The following is a 27,808-nucleotide window of genomic DNA, read 5'->3' as shown; positions in this document are numbered from 1 at the left end:
CTCCCCTCCCCTCCCCTCTCCTCTCAGCTTATCTTTCCTCCTCCCCTCTCCTCTCCTCTCATCTCTTCCAGTTACATCTCTCTCTTTTGCTTCCCTCTTCATTTCTCTTTTCTTCCTTTACAGTCATTTTTCTCTTCTTCATTACCCTCTCCATTTCCTTATAACCTAACCTATATCTTGGTTCAGTATCCTGCCTACCTACCTACATACCTACCTACCTACCTACCTACCTACCTACCTACCTTCTTACCTACCTACGCACCATACACTTGACGTTTATGTTCATAATTATCAAGCCTGCCCTCCATCCTATCTACCTACATACCTACCTTCGTATTCAGTAACCATCTGACCTACCTCCCTCCCTACCTACTTACCTATCTGTCTGCCTGGCTACTTTCCTACTTTCCTTCCTTCCTCTCTTCTTTCCCCTCCTTCCTTCCATCCTTCCATCTCATCGTTACCATTGACATACGCTGTCAAACCTCATCCTACCTACCAATACCTCTCTATACCTACCTACCCTGTAACAGTCAAACATATGCTGTCAGAGTCTTAGCCTGCTTACCTACCTGCTTACCTACCTTCCTTCCTACCAAGCCACATCGTATCTACCTAACTACCAGTCTGCCTTCCTACCTCTCTACCTACCTACCTACATACCTACTTACGAATGAAGAAGGATGAGTTTTGGACCAACGGAAGTGAAAAAAGAATAAAAAAATACAGTGTTGTGATGCCATTATGTGCACCGAAAACTTCACATGTGTTTATGTTATTGTGTTGGTGCCAATAGTGATGTGTGGTGCGAATAGCCAAATGGTGATAATGGTGAAAGAATTGTGATATTGTGCCTACCTACCGTGAAAATGATGGTGGTGATAATTCTATAGTGATTTTGGATGTGGTATTGTAAAGTGAGTGGTGGTTGTGGTGATGGTGATGATGATGATTAGCCTAGTGTTATTTTTATTATTATTATTATTATAGTGCCATGAGTGACAGTGATTGTGGTATGGTGAAAGTAGGATGGTATGGTGTTGATCTGCCGTGATGATGATGATAATGATGGTGGTATGGTGAATTAGGACACTGTAGACTTTATCTGCCATGAAAAGAGTGGATGGCGGTGATGGTGCTATGGTGATGGTATGGTGTTAAAAGTCCCGTGAGAGTGATAAGTGACAGTGCTTGAGTGAAATTACAGTGTTATGGTGCTGTGAAAATGATAGTGATACGATGACTGAGGGGTGGTAGTGTTATGGTGTTACGGTGTCATTAGTGTTATTAATAGTGCTATGGTGAAATTGAAATAGTATGGTGCTATGAAAGTGATGGGCATATAGTGAAAGAGCAGCAGTGTTATGGTGATGGTGTTATGGTGTTATGATGCCATGAGTGATAGTAATAGTGCTCTAGTGAAATTGGAATGGTATGGTGCTATGAAGATTATGATGTTATGGTGATAGGGTGAATGAGAGTAGCAGTGTTATGGTGATGGTGTTCTAGTGATGGTGTTCTGTTGATAGCGTTATGGTGATGATGTTATGGTGATGGTGTTATGGTGATAGTGTTATGATGGTGTTATGTTGATAGTGTTATGATGATGGTGTTATGGTGATGGTGTTTGGTGATAGTGTTATGATGGTGTTATGGTGATGCTAAGGTGATAGTGTTATGATGGTGTTATGGTGATAGTGTTATGATGGTGTTATGGTGATAGTGTTATGATGGTGTTATGGTGATAGTGTTATGATGGTGTTATGATGATAGTGTTATGATGGTGTTATGGTGATAGTGTTATGATTGTGTCATGATGATAGTGTTATGGTGATGCTAAGGTGATAGTGTTATGATGGTGCTAAGGTGGTGGTGTTATGGTGATAGTGTTATGATGGTGCTAAGGTGGTGGTGTTATGGTGATAGTGTTATGGTGGTGCTAAGGTGGTGGTGTTATGGTGATAGTGTTATGATGGTGCTAAGGTGGTGGTGTTATGGTGATAGTGTTATGATGGTGCTAAGGTGGTGGTGTTATGGTGATAGTGTTATGGTGGTGCTAAGGTGGTGGTGATATGGTGGTGCTAAGGTGGTGGTGTTATGGTGATAGTGTTATGGTGGTGCTAAGGTGGTGGTGTTATGGTGATAGTGTTATGATGGTGCTAAGGTGGTGGTGTTATGGTGATAGTGTTATGATGGTGCTAAGGTGGTGGTGTTATGATGGTGCTAAGGTGGTGGTGATATGGTGGTGCTAAGGTGGTGGTGTTATGGTGATAGTGTTATGATGGTGCTAAGGTGGTGGTGTTATGGTGATAGTGTTATGATGGTGCTAAGGTGGTGGTGTTATGGTGATAGTGTTATGATGGTGCTAAGGTGGTGGTGTTATGGTGATAGTGTTATGATGGTGCTAAGGTGGTGGTGTTATGGTGATAGTGTTATGATGGTGCTAAGGTGGTGGTGTTATGGTGATAGTGTTATGATGGTGCTAAGGTGGTGGTGTTATGGTGATAGTGTTATGATGGTGCTAAGGTGGTGGTGTTATGGTGATAGTGTTATGATGGTGCTAAGGTGGTGGTGTTATGGTGATAGTGTTATGATGGTGCTAAGGTGGTGTTGTTATGGTGATAGTGTTATGATGGTGCTAAGGTGGTGGTGTTATGGTGATAGTGTTATGATGGTGCCAAAGTGGTGGTGTTATGGTGATAGTGTTATGATGGTGCCAAGATGGTGGTGTTATGGTGATAGTGTTATGATGGTGCTAAGGTGGTGTTGTTATGGTGATAGTGTTATGATGGTGCTAAGGTGGTGGTGTTATGGTGATAGTGTTATGATGGTGCTAAGGTGGTGTTGTTATGGTGATAGTGTTATGATGGTGCTAAGGTGGTGGTGTTATGGTGATAGTGTTATGATGGTGCCAAAGTGGTGGTGTTATGGTGATAGTGTTATGATGGTGCCAAGGTGGTGTTGTTATGGTGATAGTGTTATGATGGTGCTAAGGTGGTGGTGTTATGGTGATAGTGTTATGATGGTGCTAAGGTGGTGGTGTTATGGTGATAGTGTTATGATGGTGCTAAGGTGGTGGTGTTATGGTGATAGTGTTATGATGGTGCTAAGGTGGTGGTGTTATGGTGATAGTGTTATGATGGTGCTAAGGTGGTGGTGTTATGGTGATAGTGTTATGATGGTGCTAAGGTGGTGGTGTTATGGTGATAGTGTTATGGTGGTGCTAAGGTGGTGGTGTTATGGTGATAGTGTTATGGTGGTGCTAAGGTGGTGGTGTTATGGTGATAGTGTTATGATGGTGCTAAGGTGGTGGTGTTATGGTGATAGTGTTATGATGGTGCTAAGGTGGTGGTGTTATGGTGATAGTGTTATGATGGTGCTAAGGTGGTGGTGTTTTGGTGATAGTGTTATGATGGTGCTAAGGTGGTGTTGTTATGGTGATAGTGTTATGATGGTGCTAAGGTGGTGGTGTTATGGTGATAGTGTTATGATGGTGCTAAGGTGGTGGTGTTATGGTGATAGTGTTATGATGGTGCTAAGGTGGTGGTGTTATGGTGATAGTGTTATGGTGGTGCTAAGGTGGTGGTGTTATGATGATAGTGTTATGGTGGTGCTAAGGTGGTGGTGTTATGGTGATAGTGTTATGATGGTGCTAAGGTGGTGGTGTTATGGTGATAGTGTTATGATGGTGCTAAGGTGGTGGTGTTATGGTGATAGTGTTATGATGGTGCTAAGGTGGTGGTGTTATGGTGATAGTGTTATGATGGTGCTAAGGTGGTGGTGTTATGGTGATAGTGTTATGATGGTGCTAAGGTGGTGGTGTTATGGTGATAGTGTTATGATGGTGCTAAGGTGGTGGTGTTATGGTGATAGTGTTATGATGGTGCTAAGGTGGTGGTGTTATGGTGATAGTGTTATGATGGTGCTAAGGTGGTGGTGTTATGGTGATAGTGTTATGATGGTGCTAAGGTGGTGGTGTTATGGTGATAGTGCAGAAAATGGTCATGAAAAAGACCTTAGAAATTTGGGGGGGGGGGGAAAGTGAACCAATACAAAAGTCCTTCTCTTCGGTTATGGAAGCTCCCTGACACCTCTTCCTTAGCGATTTATTTTTGGGTACAGCGGATTAATACAAGACTCTTATGCCATTAATGCAGAGTATGATGGTAGTGGAAGGATTTAAATGACAGAATAATATAGTAAGGGGTAATACACAAAATAAATCGCTTAGGAAGAGGTGTTAGGGAGGAGCTTCACCTTAATATAGCAAGGAAAAATACTATACTCCTCTCACCTTAACTTGGCACAGAGAGAGAGAGAGAGAGAGAGAGAATGTTACGGCTCTACATCCCTTCCATAGCACTTCTTCGTGACTAGCATCGTCTTGTGGGGTTAATTGACTGCTAAAACTGGGCATTTCAGATGGAGAGACGGCAATTTTAGGCCAAGTCAGAGTGACAGGAGTATAGTTAACATACCCATCTTTTCAGTTAACATTATTTTATTCTTTTATTTATTTATTTATTTTTTATCTTTGATCTTTATTTATTTATTTATTTTTTTTACTTTATTTTTGTTGTTTTTTTTATATTACTTTTTCATTTTTATTTTTGTTTATTGTATTTTTTTTTTTTTAGTTTTTTTTTTGTATTTTATGTATTTTTATTTTTTCATTTATTTTCCATTTTAATTTATTTTTTTTATTTTTTCATTTATTTTCCATTTTAATTTATTTTTTTTTAATTTTTTTTTATATTCCTTCCAGACAGTCTTATTAAATTTATGAGAACAAAATTGACGAGGTATATATGGGCTTGTGTTCTCGTCGGTTAATTAAAAGAAGCTCCATAACACCTCTTCCTTAGCGATTTATTTTCAGATATGACTGGTGAATATCCTTTGGTACGCTATTTAAGCAGAGTATGGTGATATTGGAAGTAGTTGTAGTAGTAGAAGTAGTAGTAATAGTGGTACGGTAGTAATAGTAGTAGTAGTAGTTGTAGTAGTAGTAGTAGTAATAATAATAATAATAATAATAACCATAAATAAATAATAAACGAAATAAACTCCGCCATCACACGTTAACCATTAAACAAACGAATTCAGACATCTTCACACAAAACGAAATAAACCGCTCACGAAATATGTTACGAAAAACAACCGCGTACGAAATTTGCAGCGAATTGTGTAATAAATGTGTAATTAGAATATCTATCCGTCGGGAGGAGTGTGGTAATTGAGGTTTGTGAGTTTAATGACTGTGATTAGGGTGATTGATATTAGTGGAGAGAAGAGAGGTGGAAATAGATGTAAATGATAGGTGGTGATCTCTGCCGTGTTGGAATCGTCACATCATTATTACTAGAAAGTGGTCAAATAATTCATACCTCCGCCATTGCTATTGCCGTTAAAAATTATCCGGATCCGACCCCAAATTCATGGCCCACTCGTCCACAAAATCGTTCATAACTTTTTGAGTAATCCCGCCAACAGACTCACAGACCAGCGCGGAGTCAAACATAACCTCTTTGGCGGAGGTAATTATTACTGTTATTATTATTATTATTATTATTATTATTATTATTATTTTTATTTATTATTATTATTATTTATTATTATTATTATTATTGTTATTTTATTATTAGTATCGGAACTATTATCGTTATCGTTATCGTGATTCTTATCGTTATCATCATTATCGTCGTCATCGTCGTAAATTTACATCTACAAGAATAATACTATGAACACATAATAATAATAATAATAATAATAATAATTAATAATGATAAAAATAATAAACAAGAGCTAATAATAAAATATCAATGACTACACTCACATTAAAATATAAAGTGATTGTACGGAGAAATGTAATGATGATGATGATGATGATGACAATAATAATAATAATAATAATAATAATAATAATAATAATAATAAAAACTAATTACTAAGCCAATCCATTATTATAGTCAGGATATTGAAAAAAAAAAAGATATCAGTGCAATCCAAAGAAGCCTGTGTGTGTGTGTGTGTGTGTGTGTGTGTGTGTGTGTGTGTGTGTGTGTGTTCTGTTGTATTCTCTTGTATTCGCGTCCTGTACCTGTTGCCTGCCCTCACAACAGTATAGTGTGTGTGCCCCGCCTGTTGCACTGTTGTTGCGTGTGTGGAGTGGCGTGGTGCGGGGGGGTTGCATGATGACACCGCGCCACGTACACACACGCACATACATACATACATACATACATACATACATAAATACACCATCTCATACACATTCATACATAAATACATACATACGTACACGCTATCATACATACATACAGTACGTGGTTACATACATAAATACACACACCATTTCATACGTACATACATACCTGTACACATACATCACCTCACATGTACGTGCAGATATACACACACACACCATCTGACTTACATACATATTCATACAAACATACGTGCTAACATACATACACACGTACATGAACACGAAGAAGAGAGAGAGGGAGAGAGAGAGAGAGAGAGAGAGAGAATTAAATACGCAGGCTATATTTAGAGACAGGGAAGACTTGCTTTACCTATATCCGTATTGATTATATTTACATCACACTAATACACTACTTCCATCATTAAGGAAATAAAGATATATTTATTTTTATTTACATATTTATTGCCTGTCTTTAATTATGTACGGTCTCGGTCAATAATTCGTTTACACTTGAAAAAATCCCCTGACTCGCTAAATTTTCTATACTCCCTTTTCACTCGAGGGAACTGGGTAAATATTCGTGGTTCCGTGAAATATGATGGCCTGTATTCGCGTCAGTCCCCCAACACCTTCTCCTAAGCGATTTATTTTGCTTATCACACCCTCCTGTCCTCTTTGTGTGTTACTTAAATCCTTCTAATATCGCCATTCCCTGCCTAAATAACGTATAAAAGGATGTTAGCTCGCCATATCCAGAAATGAATCGCTAAGGGACAGGTGCTAGGGAGCTTCCTTACCCGACGGGAATTTGGGCTTTAGTTGTGGGGTAGGAATGAGTCTTCTTGGTGTGTGTGTGTGTGTGTGTGTGTGTGTGTGTGTGTGTGTGTGTGTGTGTGTAATAAGAGAAAGAGAAGCGAATGTGACCTTTTATCCATGCGTGTGTGTGTGTGTGTGTGTGTGTGTGTAATAAGGGAAAGAGAAGGGAGTTTGACCTTTTATCCATGTGTGTGTGTGTGTGTGTGTGTGTGTGTGTGTGTGTGTGTGTGTGTGTGTGTGTGTGTAATAAGAGAAAGGGAAGAGAGTGTAACCTTTTACCCAAGTGTGTGTGTGTGTGTGTGTGTGTGTAATAAGAGAAAGAGAAGAGAGTGTAACCTTTTACCCAAGTGTGTGTGTGTGTGTGTGTGTGTGTGTGTAATAAGAGAAAGAGAAGAGAGTGTAACCTTTTACCCAAGTGTGTGTGTGTGTGTAATAAGAGAAAGAGAAGAGAGTGTGACCTTTTACCCATGTGTGTGTGTGTGTGTGTGTGTGTGTGTGTGTGTGGTTAGCGAGTCATTTATTACACCTCACATTATAGAGTTCTGAGGCTCGCTTGTTGTCTTATACTCACCCTCCACAAACACAAGGTTGGCTTATTATTATTATTATTATTATTATTATTATTATTATCATTATTATTATTATTATTATTTTTACTCATTATTATTATTGTTGTTTTATTAGTTATTAATGCTATTTATGTTATTGTTTGTATTATTAATCTTTTTTCCTCCTCCTCCTCCTCCTCCTCCTCCTCGTCCTAGACACCCTTTCATGATTGATTGACTTGAGAGGGTTGGACCGGTATCGGCTTTATTACCTCATATTTATTACTGGAAGAAAAATAAAGAGGGGGAATAAATTTTAGAAAATGAAAAATCTTCATAAAAACTGTAACTTGAACATTGTATTTGTGGGCGATTCTTTTTTTTTTTTTTTTGAATTCTGTAAAAAATGGTTTGTCGTAATGTCTTTTCGTTATTTATTTATTTGTTCATTTATTTTTATTTTCGTCCTTTTAGATGCGGCAGGATTTCTAACAGTTCCTTGCAATTTCCTTTTATCGTAAGATTTGTACTGACAGATGAGAATGATAGTGAATGGTGTACCTTACCTCAGCACTCACATTCTCCTCTCTCTCTCTCTCTCTCTCTCTCTCTCTCTGTATCTGTCTACAACCCTAGCTGCTCACTTTTCACCCTCGTTCTCCCTCCTCCTCTCCACGCACTCCCAACACTCGCTCGTTCTCACCCTAGCCACTCATCTTTCACCCTTCTTCTCTCTCTCTCTCTCTCTCTCTCTCTCTCTCTCTCTCACTTTCCCTCTCCCTCTCTTTCCCTTTCCCTCACTTTCCCTCTCCCTCTCTCTCACTTTCCCTCTTGGCCTCTCCCTCTGCCTCACCCCCACCCTGGCCCCGGTAATCCGTGTGTACTGTTTGTAGTTGGGAATTATACAGCTCATTCCCCTTTTCACCCCTCCCATCGCGCCACCCACACTTTCCCTCTCTTTTTTACTCCTTCACCCTGTGTGTGTGTGTGTGTGTGTGTGTGGAGTAATGGTATGTATATGCAGTATATATAACCATACGTATATATATATATATATATATATATATATATATATATATATATATATATATATATATATATATATATAAAATTTCATCTGCCGTTTGTGTGTCCACTGCAGGACCGGCCTATCCCTACCGAAGTGGGGACGATACACCCAATGTATCTCTACCAAGTGGCTTAGGCTGTCTAGTAGAGAGTGTATGTACGGTGAGAAGTGCTTGTAAGTGTAATTGTTGTGTTGGAGTGGCTTTGGATGTGTGTGTAGTCTGTGAACCAAGTGAAATCGGCCCGCACAAGCCGACTGGGTGCAAGCATAATTTAGTATGCGACACTGGTTCAACCACAGCACCCCTTGTGTCCGCCAATGCCGTACGTGGCCAGAAGAACGCTCCCAGAGTTTATAAGTTTATTACCCTGGCGGGCGCGAACCCTCGTTCTTCAGTGTACGAAAACGCACACTACCACTGTACAACAGAGGCTCTATATATATATATATATATATATATATATATATATATATATATATATATATATATATATATATGTATGTATATATATATATATATATATATATATATATATATATATATATATATATATATATATATATATATATATATACACCTGTCCCCAAAATCCAGGTGTAGTAGTTAATATAGATGAAAATGTTAGTAATCATAAATATTTTCGCCCCTGACTCAGGCCCTTTTCCCGTCTCATGTCGCATCTTACTCTCTCTTCTTTGCCTGTCATTCTTTACTTATCTCCCCTTCTCTTCCTCTCGCATATCTCTCCCTGTCTCTGCCTGTGGGTGAGGATGATAGGAACTCTTCTCTACCCTTCCCTCTCCCTTTCTCACTCTCTCTAACTCCCCCTCTCACTCTCTCTCACTGTAATTCTGCCTGTCTGTCTGCAGGTGAGGATGATAGGAGCGATGCCCGCCGTGGCTGTGCGGCAGCAGCGCAAACACGTGAAGCAGGAGGAACACAAGCACCGACCCAACACCCTCACCATCGACACCTCCACCGGATACACAGGTACCACATTTGCACTCATTGTATTCCTTGTATTCTCCTGTTTGTATTCATTTTTATTGTTGTACTTACCTGGTATCTTTTCTCTCACCTGTTTTGATCACCTTGTATTCATCTGACTCATATTTTTACTCATCTTTCATCTCGTTGCTCATCATTCATCTTTTCATTGTGTTCATTCATTGCACTCATTGTTTTATTTATTAGGTGCGCTTTTATCTCGCCTCATTTTATTCATTTTACTCATCGTTAAGGAAGACGGTACGGAATTTGCACTCATTGAATTCATTGGACTCATCTGTTTGTACTCACTCATTTCACCCGCCTGTTATTCATCTTACTCATCTTTTTTTTTACCTGTATCATTAAACTCACTGGTCATTTTTTCATTTCACTTATCTCACTCATTTTTCTTATTTTACTCACTGCAATGGCTTTACTCACTTTATTTTTACGTGGATTCATTGACTCATCTTTTCATCATTCACTGGATTGATTTTATTCACCTCTACGGGATACTCATTTACCCACCTGGCCTATCCTGCTCACCTGTTCATCTTACTCATTTACCTGGATCATGTTTCTCATTACAGGTGTGCCATATCAACTCACCTGACTCATCATTCTCACCTGTTATTCATCACATTCATAATTATTCATCTACATACAACCTCACCTGACTCATCTTACCTATTCATCTCATTCATTTACCTGGATCATTTTATTCATTACAGGTATACCATATAAACTCACCTGACTCATCTTTCTCACCTATTTTTCACCTCATTCATCAACGCCTTCTTACTTATCCACTGTAGTCATTCATCGTGGTTATTCACTCGGATCATTTAACCCGTTTTTCATTGTACATATATACCGTCATTCATCCAGATCACTGCATTCATCGTATTCATCCTACTCATCATTTTTTTTACTCATTCGACGTGTCTTTCTCACCTTGATCCTTTATTCATTATAGTTATTCATTGTAGTCATTTCAGTTTGTTATTCTTAATGAGATGGAGGGTTGGAGTAGAGAGGTATATGAGAGAGGGGGGTGTAAGCTGGCGGGAAGGCAGCGAAATGGCAGGGAACAGAGCGACGTGGAGGCGATTTGTTTGTGGCCACCCCTTACAGGATTAAGACGCCTGGTATTAGGTAGATAGATAGGTAGATACAGTAGTTATATTAGTTAGTAAAATATTCTCGACTTTATTGATTGATTATACACTTACATGACTCATCGTGTGTGTGTGTGTGTGTGTGTGTGTGTGTGTGTGTGTGTGTGTGTGTGTGTGTGTGTGTGTGTATGTATGTGTGTGTGTGTGTGTGTGTTTTGTGTGTGTGTGTGTGTATCTGTTTGTGGGTATGTATGTGTGTGCGTATGTATGTATGGCATGGATGTATGCTTGTGTGTATGTATATGTACTGTATGTGTATGCATGTGTGTATGTATATTGACACATGTGGCGTGCGTCTCATATTGTTGACAGGCAGACAATCAACAGGCCAATCTTACCCTTCTTGTTTGTTGCAGCAGCGAGATTAAAGCGAGGCACAACAATGGAGAGAGAGAGAGAGAGAGAGAGAGAGAGAGAGAGAGAGAGAGAGAATAGGTAGTAGATCCCTCCAGTGTCACTATTAATTCCACTCATCTCCACCACTAAATTCATTCCGTCACCACAGATAGAATCATCATCAATCATCATCATCATCATCATCATCATCATCACCACCATCTTCATCACTCACCACCACCACCAGTCTCCGCTCGCCATGTGTTCGTGTGTTGAAGTGCCATCACCACCATCTTCATCACTCACCACCACCACCAGTCTCCGCTCGCCATGTGTTCGTGTGTTGAAGTGCCATAAATTGTTCAGATAACGTAATAATACCAGAACTGGATTTTTAGTTTATTTTTTGCTGGGACGATTCAACAATTTTAACCCAACGTGGATCATCTGCAGGTGTGAACAGAGAATGGAATGAGGGGTTTCTCTCTCTCTCTCTCTCTTGATAGGTGGATTGGTTGATTGATTAATATATAGGTAAACAGGTAGATGGATGTATTTATGTATGTATGTATTGATATTTATATATATATATATATATATATATATATATATATATATATATATATATATATATATATATATATATATATATATATATATATATATATATATATATATATATATATATATATATATATATATATATAGATAGAGTCTTCTCTTAGGAGTAAACGAGGCGCAGTTCGTCCATGTCAGCACAAACGCAGCGTCAGCAACTAAGAATAAGTCATTCATTCCATCACCATCATCACCTCACCTGCACCCCACCTGTGGATGGTGTGCAGATGTGATGCTCTGCACTCACCTGGGTAATTGGTCCCTTAATTAACACCCACCTGTGCAACCTGAGCTTACCTGAGAGAGAGAGAGAGTGTGTGTGTGTGTGTGTGTGTGTGTGTGTGTGTGTGTGTGTGTGCGTGAGTGCGTGCGTGTGTGTGTGTGTGTGTGTGTGTGTGTGTGTGTGTGTGTGTGTGTGTGTGTGTACGCGTGCGTGTGTGTATGTGTGTGTGTGTGTGTACGCGTGCGTGTGTGTGTGTGTGTGTGTGTGTGTGTGTGTGTGTGTGTGAGTGATAGTTTCAGACTAACTTCGTACACTACCTTATGCATTACCATTCATTACCATAACTCTCTCTCTCTCTCTCTCTCTCTCTCTCTCTCTCTCTCTCTCTCTCAACAATTATTTTTTAACATCCCATAATACTGAAAAATGAAAAAAAAAAAAAAATCAGTCAACCATTTCTCTATTTTATTTGTTTTATTTTTTTTTTCAGTAATTTATTTAAACTTTGGAGAGATGATTCCGTTCTGAAGGTTTTGAGAGCTGGTAAGATGAATGGATGGATGGGTGGATGGTTGAATGGATGGAGGGATGGGTGGATGGATGGTTGGATGGGTGGGTGGATGGGTGGAAGAATAGATGGATGAATGGATGAATGGGTAGATGGAAGGATGGATGGATGGTTGGGTAGGTGGATGGATGAAAGGAAGGATGGATGGATGGATGGATGGAAGAATAGATGGATGGATGGGTAGATGAAAGGATGGATGGATGGTTGGGTAGGTGGATGGATGAAAGAAAGGATGGATGGGTGGATGGATGGATGGATGGGTGGTTGGGTGGGTGGATGGATGGATGGATAGATAGATGGGTGGATGGGTTGATGGAGGGATGGGTGGATGGATGGATGGTTTAGTTGTTGGATAGATTGATAGATAAATAGCTGGCAGAGGCATTGATGGATGGACAAATAGTTAGAGAGATAGGTAAGTAGATAGATAAAATGGTAGACAGATAGATAGTTGGTTGGATGGAAGGATGGATGGATGAATAGATAGATTTATGGATAGAAAGGTATTTGAGAGAGAGAGAGAGAGAGAGAGAGAGAGAGAGAGAGAGAGAGAGGAAATGAGTTTGTGGAAAGGTAAGTTAGAAAGAGGAGATTAAACTTGGAGGGGAAGACACAATGAGAGCCAGGTAAGCGGAGAGAGAGAGAGAGGATAGATAGATAGATTGATAAATATGGAGAGGTAAACATAGATAAAGAGGATAGGAAGAGAGATACATAGATTGCTGTTGGAAAGAGAGAGAGATAGTCGCTCAATCTAAACGCATTCCTCTCTCGCTAAGAACAGTAACCCAACCATCCTGCGGTAAACAGGGGTAGGCTTGCTCCTGCCATGCCTTCTTCCGGATCGATACGGCGTTAGGGAAGAAGACCCAGCATCCACGGCCGCTGCAAGGAGTGGGGAGGCCTTTAGCTGTCTCATGGTCACGGCAACTCTAGTATATACATTGTTGTTTATGTTATTTTCTTTTTAAAGCCAGATATTTTTATAAGAGCCGAAAATTATGTGTTAGTTATGAAAATGAATTTAATTTTTAGCTTATTACCTGATCTCACCTGACCTGACCTCCTCTCCCCTCCTTCCTTCCATGTCCATCCCTTCTCTTCCCTTCCCCTCCCCTCCCCTCCCTTCCCCTCCTCTCCCCTTCCTATGTGACCTGCCATGACCTTACCTTGAAACTTGCATCAGCTCAAATTAAATTAGTTTGGTCAGGCCCGGGAAGCCATGGAAGGCTCTGAAGGAAACTCGATATAGGGTTGCCTGGGGACTGAAACTGCCGGCAACTTGACCGCAGGGAGAGGCGAAATTACCGGCACCCACTTGGATAGATTGCCGGTGGTGTTTGAAGCGAAATGACGTAGAGTGAAACGAGATTGCCGGCAAGAGTTGATGCAAGTTGCCGTAAACGAGCTAATTGCGGATAGACTGAAATAAATTGCCGATAACTAAATCAAGTTGCCGATAGATCAAAACAGATTAGCGATAGAAAAAATATTGCTGGCAGATTTCCGTTAGAATAAAAGATTGCTGATAGACAAAAATATCCGATAGAGAAGTTGCCAGTAGACTAACACAAATTGCTGATAGACTAAAATAAATTGCCAATGGACAAACGGATTGCCGATGCACAAATAAACAGCCGATAGACGAAAACAAATTACCGATAAACGAAAACAAATTACCGATAAACGAAAACAAATTACCGATAAACGAAAACAAATTCGTTCTGACGTCACCTCATGGACATAACCATCCACACGCATATACGCTTCACTTACCTAACCCGGGGTATGCGGCCGGGTCATGTGTCTGGCATAGGGAAGATGGACGCCCCTGCCCTGCATAGTCCCAGGTCACCCTTGGGCAAGGTCGGGCAAGGTGTAGCACCCGTTAGCCCACCAAAAGGTAGTAGGTGGATGGTTAACATTATCCCTTGAGGTAATACTGTGGTCGTGACGTGGTAACTGGCATTGCATAACACTCCCAGGCGGAAAACTCAACCACATTTACCAAGTAGTCAAGTTCGGGCTGATGCAACTGCTGATACAAATCTCCTAGACGCAGCTCATCCTCTTGGGGGGCTGAGCCTGCTCCATATTTTTCACTGCACTTCGCCATGTGGAAGGACTATGTCTCCACCGTGGCGGGGCGCTGTCTGCCACAAAATGGCGGCTGCATGCTTGAGGTCGATGGGTCTGCTCGTCCTGACACACCAAGTTGGAATATAAAGTTAAAGATCACCAAATCGTTGTCACGCACTTCCTCTTGCATAATCCGTCCAACCACCAGGATCCATTGGCATTTCCCTAGCCATCTCCAAACACCCTTCTCTAAAAATGTATCGCGTATTGTTTATTCTTGCTGCTGCCACACGATTTTGTTTGGTTTGAGAGACCTTAGGTACTGACGGGATTGAGGTGATTTTGTAAACCGTGTAGGAGAAGGTAAGATAAAATGAAGCGAGGCAGACGAAAATTTTTGAGAGAGAGAGAGAGAGAGAGAGGGGGGGGGGAAAGGGTTGTTCCCATGGTTAATATGTCATCATCATCATCATAGCTATAGCCATCACTATCATCACTGTCGCCAGCTGAACTGTACATCAGTGCAGTATAATTTCTCTCTCTCTCTCTCTCTCTCTCTCTCTCTCTCTCTCTCTCTCTCTCAAATAGATATAAAATGATTGCAGACAGACAGTCAGAGAGAGAGGGAGAAACAGAGACGAGAGTGGAGGAAGGGGAGGGGAGGGAAGAGAGGAGGGAGAGAGGGGAATGAAGAGGGGGAGGGGAGATGGTCAGAAAGAGGAGAGGGAGAGGAGGGGGAAAGCAGAATGAAGGAGGATGAGGGGAAGGAGAAGGGGAGGAATTTGGAAAGGGGAAGAAGGAAGGAAGGAGTTCAGAGGAAAGGGGAAAGGAGAGAGAGAGAGAGAGAGAGAGAGAGAGAGAGAGAGAGAAGAGACGAGACAGGTGGAAAGAAGAGAGAAGCGGAAAGGGGGGAGGGGAGGGATGGCGGGAGGGGGAAGGAAAGGGGGGAGGGGGAGTGGAGAGAAGGCGGGAGGGAGAAGGAAAGGGGGGAAGGGGGAGGGGGAAGGAAATGGGGGGAGGGGGAGGGGGGGAGTTTCCGGGACTTGAAGGAAAAGTTTTGTCATCAGGACGAAGAGAGAGAGAGAGAGAGAGAGACTATATATAAACCCCCTGCTATATTCTGTATTGTAAAAAGTCACTTGTTTATGCGTTGAGATCCGTATTTATCCTGGGAATCAAAGAGCCATGTGTGTGTGTGTGTGTGTGTGTGTGTGTGTGAGAGAGAGAGAGAGAGAGAGAGATTTGATACTGTGAATTCGCGGTGATTCGGTGATGGAATTAGTGTGTATGGGTTGCAGTTACACGCGCACACACACACACACACACACACACACACACACACACACACACACACACACACACACACACACACACACACACACACACACACACACACACACACACACACACACACACACACACACTCTCTCTCTCTCTCTCTCTCTCTCTCTCTGAAATAGCAAAAATATGCTAAAAATACATGGCATATTACAGAAGAGTTCAAAAGGTAATGTTGTATCAGCTGTATGGTGTGGAGGGGAGTGTGAATAGGTGGTGATTGTGTGTGTGTGTGTGTGTGTGTGTGTGTGTGTGTGTGTGACGCTTTCATTTGCACACATACTTATAAATACGTACATTCATACATTCATACTCATACATACATATATACTGTACGTACAGGCATATTCGCACATAACGATAAATGCATACATACATACAAACACTCACTCACTACTCACGTTCATACTGAAACTCTCTCTCTCTCTCTCTCTCTCTCTCTCTTTCACACACACACACACACACACACACACACACACACACACACACACACACACACACACACACACACACACACATACTCACAACTTTGTCCTATTAGTCTCCTGGTCCATCTTTCAGCCAAGGTGTCTCTCCGTTAAGGTATCTCAGCTAAAGTATCTCGCAGCTAAGGTGTCTCTCCGTTAAGGTATCTCAGCTAGGGTATCTCTCAGCTAAAGTATCTCGCAGCTAAGGTGTCTCTCAGCTAAGGTATCACAGTTATCTCTCGGTTAAGGTATCTCGCAGCTAAGTATCTCTCAGCCAAGGTATCTCACAGTTAAGGTATCTCTCAGTTAAGATATCTCAGCTAAAGTATCTCTCAGCCAAGGTATCTCTCAATTAAGGTACCTCTCAGCTAAGGTATCTCAGCTAACATATCTCTCAGCTAACGTATCTCTCAGCTAACGTATCTCTCAGCTAAGGTTATTCAGGGCAAGTGTCTCTCTCCAGTCACCCTTTGAGGCTCATTTTTGTCCAATTATTTCCGTCCCGCTGTTGATGGGCGAGAGATAAGCGGGTATTTCCGACCCCCGGCGCTCTAGACTCTTTTCCATTCGCGTTGCCGATATAAAAGTCGGGTTGGAAGCGTGCCGATATCCTTGCGTCACTGTGCATTACCGATAGCGTGTTTGGTGGTAGTGAAGGAGATGAGCATTTCTTTGCCATTTGTTTCTTGAATAGCGCGTCCCTGTTCTTGTGCTTACGAAACTCCCAAGCGCGCGCGCGCACGCACACACACACACACACACACACACACACACACACACACACACACACACACACACACACACACACACACACACACACACACACACACACACACACACACACACACACACACACACACACACACACACACCACGTTCCTGTGTATTTTCGAGGGCTTGGCGCAGGAGAGGAACGCCTTCACGTGGTGGCACTGATACAATCTTGCATCCCTCATCCGCTTCCCTCTGTCCCGAAAGGAGGATTGAGAACCGCAGGAAGAGGGCATAAACCGGTAGTCGACGGGGTTCACGTTCAGTTGAGCCTAGTGTTGCAGCTACTACTACCACTACTGCTGTGTTGTGTATATACTGGATTGTAGAGTTAACGTGCCAGAAAAAAAAAAGATGTGCAATGTCTCTTCATAATATTTTTCATTTTTTAGTATATTCGTCTCTTTAAGAAATTTATCAAGCGCTCCAATCTTACTTTTTTTTGGGGGGTGGGGGATGCGCGTAAACGTTCTCTTGTATAATGCATATGAAATCCACGTCAATATTTACATTCAGTTATTGGTCACGTCAGGGTATGATATTATCGGTAAATTTTCAGTCCTCGGGCAGTCACGTTGCCGTCCCTGCTGTCGTCAGTGTGTAAACGAAGAGGGAATAAGAGACGGCAGCTTTGAATATATCCGAAGTGATACGAACGCAGTAACGATTAGGACAGATCGTTATCTCCCTTTTAGCTGTATATATTTTGCGTATGTCACCGTTATATCCTTCACTACAGTATATTATTGATGCAGACTTCCACATTTAAAAGGTATAAATAACATACAGGAAAATATTATGGTTTGTAATGGTAAAAACTCAGCCCCTGACCCACTGGATGGCAAACTTCACCTTCCCATCTAATTCTCTTTTCACCTTCGCCTTAAATGTCGGAATTGAGTAGCCTAGCCCCGGACCTCTACGCTCCTGAGGGAACGGAATACGACTGAATGATGGAGGGATGGCTATGTAAAAAGTAAATCGCAGAGGAAGAGGTGTCACGAACGAAATCCAACGCGAGGACGATGGAAAGAGGGATACGCTCCTTCCGCCTTCAAATGTAAACAGGGACGGCGAAGGAGTCTCTCAATAACCCCAGCTTGAGTACACGTCATCCTCGATACACAAGCCGTAGGGTACGAAATGGGTACGAAATATGGCAACTATGGCAACACCTACTCAATTTTTGAACCGTATTTTCGTTGCCATGGATGTGGTATGGCAACTTCCTTAGCGGTTTGTGATTTTTTTACGTCTTCCTTAGCGATGTGTGATTTTTTTTATGTTGTCACTTCCTTTAGCGGTTTTGATTTACTTTCTATTCATGTTTCTTCCTTAGTGATTTATGGTATTGTAGCGCATCAACATTAGCGATTTATGATTTTAAAGTGTTCCTTAGCGGTTTATGATTTTTTGGCGTCCCTTTCTTAGCGAGTTATGATTTTGTAGCATTCTCTAGCGGTTTGTGATTGTTTGGCGTCACTTCCTTAGCGGTTATTGATTTCTTAGCGTCCTTTGTGATTTATTTCCCGTGTTACCTCGTTATAATCCTTCGTGTACCTCTAATCCCTGGCATAGGACACTTCGTTGCACCTCTTCCTAGGCGATTTATTTTGCGTTTTACAATTCAATATCCAACTTTATTTTACCCAAACTCATCGTATTTTTTGGTTGCCTTGGAGACCGACCTGTATTCTCTTCTGTTAAGGAAGCTCCGTAACACCTCTTCCTTAGCGATTTAGTTTGCATATTAAGAGAGCATGGATGTGCAAGTGAGCGTGAACGTGCAGAAAAGAGCTTGAACGTGCAAAATAGAGCGTTAACGTGCCATAATAACTAGACTAAATAGGTGAAGGACAGGTGTTGAGGGAGCCTTCTAAACCCACGGCTCACGGTGACCCAGGCGCTTCCGTTTGACCTTTGACCTCTTACGCTATTCACTTTACACCTGGAGAGGACGCCGGGACGCTCCTCAGTGTAAACATCGACTCGGTGTAAATAGACTGACTAATTATGTATCTGTTGATCGATAACCCTTCATGTGTGTGTGTGTGTGTGTGTGTGTGTGTGTGTGTGTGTGTGTGTGTGTGTTTTAATCATTTGATGGGAAAAGAGGTCTGGTTATTCGTGTACTAATTTCAACACATAGTCAGGCTGCGATTTTTGGGGACTGGGATAGTGGAGGTGATTTGTTTGTGGCCACCCCGTATATGGGATTGAGGCGTCTGGCAATCGATAGATAGATAGATAGGGATGGTGCAGTGATGGTCGTAATGTTTTTGATTTATTGAACGAATATTAAGGCAGCACTTATGATTAATTTTACTACTGCTACTGCTGTTACTACTACAACTATTACTACTACTACTACTGTTACTACTACTACTACTACTATTATTATTATTATTATTATTATTATTATTATTATTATTATTATTATTACTACTACTACTACTACTACTACTACTACTACTACTGCTGCTACTACTACTACTACTACTACTACTACTACTACTACTACTACAGCTACTACTACCACTGCTACTACTTCTGTATATGGCCAAATTTTAGCTTATGGAAATAGTGAATGTGAAGGCAGTGAATAGCTTCTCTCTCTCTCTCTCTCTCTCTCTCTCTCTCTCTTTAAAGTGTTGGTCAGGTCAATAATGAACCAACCCATTCAGTCCGATGTTGTACTTACCGCACGCACACACACACACACACACACACACACACACACACACACACACACACACACACACACACACACACACACACACACACACACACACACACACACACACACACACACACACACACTTCAGAGTTAGGGCAGAAAAATCCAAACAGATTGACACAGATCCACAGCATAAAAAAAGATCCTAAATAAACATTGAAAATAAGATCAGAGAGAAGACCAGCAAAGTCGTCCCGGGGTTGGATGCTGAGAGAGAGAGAGAGAGAGAGAGAGAGAGAGAGAGAGAGAGAGAGAGAGAGAGAGAGAGCATCCCCTTACTCGTCTGACGTCCTCCCGTACCCTCCTTCCTCATCTCATTCCTCCCCCTTCTCCTCCCCCTTCCCCTCTCCCTCTCCTTCTTCTCCCCACCTCTCCTCCATCCCCCCTCTCCCCCTCCTTCGTTTCCCCACCCTTCCTCCATCTCCTTTTTCCCCTTCCTCACCATCCCTCCTCCATCCCCTTCTCCCTCTCCTCCCTACTCCTCCCCCCTCCCTCTTCTCCCCACCTCCTCTCTCCCCACTTTACCTGCTTCTACCTAACCTCCTCCTTTTCTCTCTCTCTTTGACCTCGTCCTTTCCTTCATTTCCTCGCCACCCCACCTCACCCAGTCTCTCTCTCTCTCTCTCTCTCTCTCTCTCTCTCTCTCTCTCTCTCTCTCTCTGTCTCACACACACACACACACACACACACACACACACACACACACACACACACACACACACACACACACACACACACACACACACACACACACACACACACACACACACACACACACACACACACACACACACACACACACACACACTCACTCCTTCACCCACACTCACACCTTTATACCCACTTCACTTACCCACACCCATACCCACCCTTACCTCTACCCTACCCAACCCAACCCTCACCCATAAATGCACCCTCCCCACACACAAAAACACCCTCACCCATATACCCCCACACCACCCTACACCCACACACCACACCCACACACCCCTACATCCACACACCACACCCACACCATCATCAGGCCTTCAAACTCTGTAACAACTCTCCACCACAGAGGAAACTTATTAAAGGACCATTTTTTTTTTTACATTCTCTCAGCGTTTTATTATTATTATTATTATTATTATTATTATTATTATTTTTATTGTTACTTTACCGTCATCATTTACGAAACACTTTGGAGGCTGTATGAATGAAAACGCGTAATCGCGCTGAAGGGGTTTAGTTACATCCTGGGCCTCAAGTCTCTAATCATCATCTTGTCTGACGCTGCATCTTGTGAGGGGTTTAAAAAAAAAAACTCCAGTAATAGGGAAATGTAAAAAAGAAAAAAAAAATCTCGTAACTTTTGCCTCGTTTGTATGGATTTTCGAAGGGTTAATTCTCTCTCTCTCTCTCTCTCTCTCTCTCTCTCATTAATTTCCAAATTTTTCAACATACGTAAATCAGAATATATTGGGTGTGTGTGTATCTTTCTATTTATATACCGTATCCATTTTTTCTTACAATTTAAAAAAAAAATAATAAAATACCAGGTTTTTTACATTTTTCTTTTTCACGTCTCGATATTATACGGCCAACTCGTGTGTTTTTCTTTCGTTTTTTTCTTTTTACCTTCGTTTTTTCCCTCTTCGTTCCTTCCTTCGTTCAGTTTTTCCTTCGTTTTTTCCTTATTTCCTTTCTTCCTTCGTTCGTTTTTCCCTTCGTTTTCTCCTTCCCTTTTTCCTTCCTTTTTTCCTTCCTTTTTTCCTAATTTCCTTTCTTCCTTCGTTTGTTTTTCCAGAGTTTGTAATGGGTGACCCTCCATTCTCAAACTTGTGTATTTGTATGTCTGGTCATTTCGAAGGTAAACAAATGGACTGAGAATTACGTATTAAGATTTCGTAGATACATAACGAAGCGAAGACGGAGAACGTAGGTAGCATTTAGGTGAAGCGGTATACAGGTGTGTTATATTAATTGCCTCTGACAGGAGTGTATCATTTTCACTTCATCATCATCATCATCATCATCATCATCATCATCATCATCATCACTGCCACCATCATCATTACCACCATCACCACCACCACCATCACCATCATCATCACTGCCACCACCACCGTCATCATCATCATCATCATCATCATCATCATCATCATCATCATTATGTAGGATCCTGTTAATATGCTCCCATCTTCTTTTTCAGGTCTCTAGTTTTATTCCTCTATGTATAAAGAGGATCTGGATTCACAAAAGGACTTAAGATTGATTTCCTGTCGTAACTTAAGACACACACACACACACACACACACACACACACACACACACACACACACACACACACACACACACACACACACACACACACACACACACACGTAACGGCAATGAAATGATCTTAACCACTTTGTGAATCCGAAAAAAGAAAATCCTCTAATCAATAAGAGTGTAAATCCTACTTTATATATTGTTCCCATCACCCTTATGCACAAGACCTACAAATACAAGGATTCTTAGCCTGTGTCTGTATTTCTATGTAACACTTTTTGATGGGGAAAAAAGCACAGTGTATTTTATCTGTAATCTCGTTATAGGAAGGTTCGTTTCACCTTTTCCATAGCGATTTGTTTTGTCTCTATTATTCTCTTGTGTGTTATGTATCTTTATGTCAGTGCTTAGAATAATTAACATACAGGAGGATATTAAGGTGTAAGGTGTGAAATAAATCGCTTAGGAAGAGGTGTTTCGAATTTGTCTCCACCTTACCTCACCTTTCTAATTAATCATAGAGGACCCGACGTGAAATTTTTTATATATTATACTGTATAGTCCCCCAATCCTTCACCCTCACCCCCCACCCCCCAACAACCCTAGCCTATCCCCCCCGCGCTTACACACACACACACACACACACACACACACACACACACACACACACACACCACCCTGAAATCCAAAACCACAGGAATAATGTATGTTTTCATTTTCTTTTCGTCGTGTATTTTTCCATAAAAATTTTTGTATTTTTTTTTTTTTCACAGCGCCGTAAAGTATTCAAAATGTGGAATTATACACACTTTCCATAATACTTTTTCCATCCTCTAGTTTTTCCCTCACCACAGACATTTTTTTTCTTTCCTCCCCTTGTTTCTTTTTCTTTTCCTTTCCCCCCCCCCCCCAAGGCCGTGGTCAGGTAAACAAAGGATGGTGTTCTCAGCCCGCGGTCATACTGTGCAGTCGGGGAAAAGAGTTCATCTGAAATTTCGCCGCGTTCACAGTCCTCAACTTTCCTTTGCTGGCTAATATTCCCCTGAGGGAGGCGTGGTTTCTTCCTAATATTTCACCTCTTCCACTTGTCACTTTCCTTTGCTGGCTAATATTCCTAAGCTGAGCGAGGCTTGATATGTTCCTAATATTTCACCTCTTCCACTTGTCACTTTCCTTTGCTGGCTATTATTCCTAAGCTGTAAGAGGCTTGGCATGTTCCTAATATTTCACCTCTTTTACTTGTCGCTGGCTAATATTTCTAAGCTAAGAGAGGATTATTATGTTCTTAACCTTTCACCTTCTCTGCTTATCACTTTCCTCTGCTGGCCAGTATTCCTAAACTGAGAGAGGATTGGTATATTTCTAACGTTTCACCTCTTCTGCGTATCACTTTCTTCTGCTGGTCAATATTCCTGAGCTGAGTGAGTTTTAGTATGTTTCTCTGCCCGTAGACGAATCTCTTTGTTACGATGCGTCAGGAGGAAAGTGACGGACATGCCCTAAGCGTGAAGTAGACGCGGTGGAATAGCAGACGAACTTTTGCCCTGGCGGTACCTCTCGTCGCATGGTGGGGAAATTTTTGTACCACTGGGAGAGAAAACGTGGAAGCTGCTTGTGTGTATAGGCGGCCTCAAAAGTCCTGTCGCCTCTCCAGTTTTTCTCTCCAGTGTCGTTAATCCTTAGCAACTGACACTGATGACTTAAACTTATATATAGATCAGTGTTATGAGTTAGTTTATACGGGCTTACTAAACTGAGTATCAAGGTCCGTGGAGAGGATAACACGAGAGGCGACAGCTCCTTCGACGCCGACTGTACAGCCAGGGGTAAAAGTTGTGCGACACCTGCCCTCTGTCTGTGTCAATGGGGGGTGTTAAGTGAAATATTTTTATGTGCTAGCAATATAAAGCACACAACAAAACAATACTGGAGGGAGGAATATTCTCCAGCGTGTAGGGAGGAATAAGAAATACAGAACGGTAGAATGCAAGTAGGAGACTGTCGACAAACTTCTGCTCATGCCTGTACATCACTACATAGACAACCTAAACTAGTATTTATTATAGTTTATTTTTTTTATTTTTTGGGAGACTGCCACTCAGAATTTGGACATACGGCAACCACCAGCAGTCAGAAGTCAGAAACCTGGACACCCCATCACTCTCTCGGTTTTAATAAATTCAAAATACTAGATGCAGGAGATCAGGGGTCATTCTAGGTGTGGTGTGATGTGGTGCGGGAGGGTGATCTTCTGTGGTGTGGTATGGTGTGAGAGGGTGATTTTGTGTGGTGTGGTGTGGTGTGGTGTGGGAGGGTGATCTTGTGTGGTGTGGTGTGGTGTGAGAGGGTGATAGTGTGTGGTGTGGTATGGTGTGAGAGGGTGATTTTGTGTGGTGTGGTGTGGTGTAGGAGGGTAATAGTGTGTGGTGTGGTGTGGCGTTGGAAGGTAACAGTGTGTGGTGTGGTGTGGTGTGATGCGGGAGGGTGATCTTCTGTGGTGTTTGGTGTGGTGTGGGAGGGTGATAGTGTGTGGTGTGGGAGGGTGATATTGCGTGGTGTGGTGTGGTGTGGAAGGGTAATGGTGTGTGGTGTGGTGTGAGAGAGGACGGTATTGTGTGTGATCTGGCTTTGCACTGAAATCTCTGAAGTCTGTGGGAGTCAGGCACCACGTTCGAAAATCATTAATGCGCACTAGACGGACAGAGCTCCTTCTAAAGTTTCCCCCCATCAAAAAATACAATAATAAGATTGAAGGTAAAGCGAGTTAAGAGACGTAGCGTACCAGAGCAGCGGAGTACAAGGAGAAGTGGAGTACAAATAGTGGAGTACAAGGAGTAGTGGAGTACAAGTAGTGGAGTACAAGGAGTAGTGTAGTACAAGGAATAGTGGAGTACAAGGAATAGTGGAGTACAAGGAGTAGTGGAGTACAAGGAATAGTGGAGTACAAGGAGTAGTGGAGTACAAGGAGTAGTGGAGTACAAGGAGTAGTGGAGTACAAGGAGTAATGGAGTACAAAGAGCAGCGGAGTACAAAGAGTAGTGGAGTACAAGGTGTCCCACGGAGGAGTAGCGGCTTGAGGATGGTCGCTGTGAAGGAGGAGTGCCGATCAGACTGGTGGGGTAGATTCGTTTCACCCCATCCAATAGAGACTCACCTTGACCTCCACCCCAGACTTTCGGTATTTTTAGCAAGAGAAAAATACCGAACTTAATGATTCTCCCTTAACGTGGCAGCACAGGCGCCTTATTCTCCTGCTAGGTGATCGATGAAAGTGGCCCTTATTTTAGCCCAGCACCTTTGATAACACCTAGGACTGATAACACCTGGGACTGATAACACCTGGGACTGATAACACCTGGGACTGATAACACCTAGGATCCTTGATAACACCTAAAGGTCCTAGAGCAATAGGACCCTGCCATTGTGTTAATCCCTTCAGCCCGAGGAAGTTTGCCTTTTATTCGTGCTAAATACCAGGGAGTTTTATTATTATTGTTATTATTATTATTATTATTATTATTATTACAAAAGAACGGGTTTAAATAGAGGAGATAGGTACAGGCTTCGTTACTCCTGTCGCAATTAGAGAATATTCCTAGCTTAATCATCTAGTGCTAGCTAGAGGAGAGAGAGAGAGAGAGAGAGAGAGAGAGAGAGAGAGAGATTGTGGTTGAAGGAGTAAAGCCGGAATACAGTATGGCAAGAAAATATTAAGGTACACTGAGAGGAACCGCGGTAAAAATATTGATCCAGTATTACGTCCAGATATTAACGAGAATGGGGTCAGTATTAACACTCCCAGGCTGCCCTAACACCTCCTCCTTACCGATTTATTTTTAGATGCGGCTAGGTGATGTGTTGTACGTTATTTATGCAGGGTAAGGTGATTTTATGATTAGGTAACTTTTAAGAGGACAGCAATGTGTAATAAGCTAAATAAATCGCTTAGGATGAGGTGTTAGGGAGGTATAGGACGATGATTGCAATGAAATTCGGTGTATGGATTTTATTTTATATTTGTTTTTCCTTCCCCTGTTCCTCTTCTGTAATAAGAGGGAAAAAAAAAAGACCTGTACTAGAGTTGACCCCACCGTGAGAGTGCTGAGAATACTTGTGTTATAATTCAGGCTGAGAATTGTCCGTATTTCGGGTGCTGACGCGGCCTTTGGTTATAGGAAAAAGTTTATTTACTCTTAGTCCTCATGACATACCACACGCGTTATTAGTAACACACACACACACACACACACACACACACACACACACACACACACACACACACACACACACACACACACACACACACACACACACACACACACACACACACACACACACACACACACACACACACACACACACACACACACACACTTGTTTAACCCCTCGCAACCATAGTGTGTCTTTTGAAGCACTATTGGGAACCCATCCATAATTTTCCATTGTTCCCTATGTATCATCTTCACCTCCCTGTGTTATTCATATATACAATCTCCCTTACGTCATTTGTGGAGTATGTAAACAACATGTATATATATTTTGTGCCTAACATGATTTTGCAGTCCATATATCCCTGTATAATGAGAAGAATGTCCACAATGGCAGGCAAAAGTGTTATTCCCAGCCGTCTTGGTCATAACTCTGTCCCTTCTTATAGACACCTTAAGGAAGTAAACTGCCTTGCTTCTGAATCCCCAGTGACAAGGCTGAAAGATGTCTCCGAAACTTTTGATGTGCTATTGTGGATATGCCTCTCATTCATGGATCACCTTATTGTGGTTTTATGGTCAATGTTAGACTATTTTTCAGTATATATATCCATTTTTAACCACCACCTGTCTTTTATAATATATGCTGTTTCTTTACAACCACCCCAACATCACGTAGCCTCTCGTGGTGTTGATATATTTACCTCCACACCCCCACACATCACCTAAGCGTTAGTGGTGGTGTTTTTTTTTTAGGTGTCTGTGTGTTTGGAGTACAGGTTGTTTTGTAAGTCCTCACCCCCACATACTACTACTAGGGGTGTTGATTTTTATATGTCTTTTACAGTACATATATTTTCCTAACTCCCCACCCCATACACTGCCTCCCACACCCAGTCCTTATACACCCTAGCCCCTCACACACCACCATCACCTCATCCCTGGCGGTGTTATTAGTTTTTTAAGAATACCTATACTAACGTCCCCCTCCCCTCACGCACCCACCCACTCACCAGTTGTATTTCTTGATCCCACACCCCACACACACCTGCCCAAACCCCCTACACACGCCATCTCCTTATCCCCAGCAGTGTTTTTAATGCCTTTGGAATTCAGACTGTTTTTAGCCCCCCTCCCCTACATCCACCTCCATCACCCCTCCTTTACAACCCCCCCACACATCAGCGCAGACCCTCCACATACCAGCCCAGCCTTCCACACACAAGCCCAGCCCCCCCCATACCAACCCAGCCCCCCACACACACCAGCTCAGCCCCCCACATCTCCCATCAGCTCATCAGTCCGTAGCGATGTTGATTTATTAGTGTGTCTGTTTGCCTTCCTCTGCGGCGTAGTGAAAGCCCCAGCCGCTAGGAGGGGTAAGGACCGACCAAGTGGAA

General features: G+C 42.0%; 1 protein-coding gene across 1 annotated transcript in view; it reads left to right on the top strand.

The window, feature by feature from the left end:
• The first annotated feature begins 994 nt into the window (after nt 1-994).
• Nucleotides 995-27,808, top strand: part of LOC145406160 (uncharacterized) — a 66,061-nt gene continuing 39,247 nt past the window's right edge. The window contains exons 1-4 of the mRNA XM_080277357.1: nt 995-1,024; nt 9,512-9,652; nt 13,055-13,058; nt 27,764-27,787. Coding sequence (XP_080133483.1) covers nt 995-1,024; nt 9,512-9,652; nt 13,055-13,058; nt 27,764-27,787 — 199 coding nt within the window. The remainder of the gene's footprint in view (nt 1,025-9,511; nt 9,653-13,054; nt 13,059-27,763; nt 27,788-27,808) is intronic.

Source organism: Coenobita brevimanus, chromosome 69 (assembly GCF_032717465.1).
Source record: "Coenobita brevimanus isolate Jiangsu-jjx chromosome 69, ASM3271746v2, whole genome shotgun sequence".
NCBI lineage: Eukaryota > Metazoa > Arthropoda > Malacostraca > Decapoda > Coenobitidae > Coenobita > Coenobita brevimanus.
The sequence above is the reverse complement of the archived record's forward strand: the minus strand, read 5'-3'. Positions and strand labels throughout refer to the sequence as shown.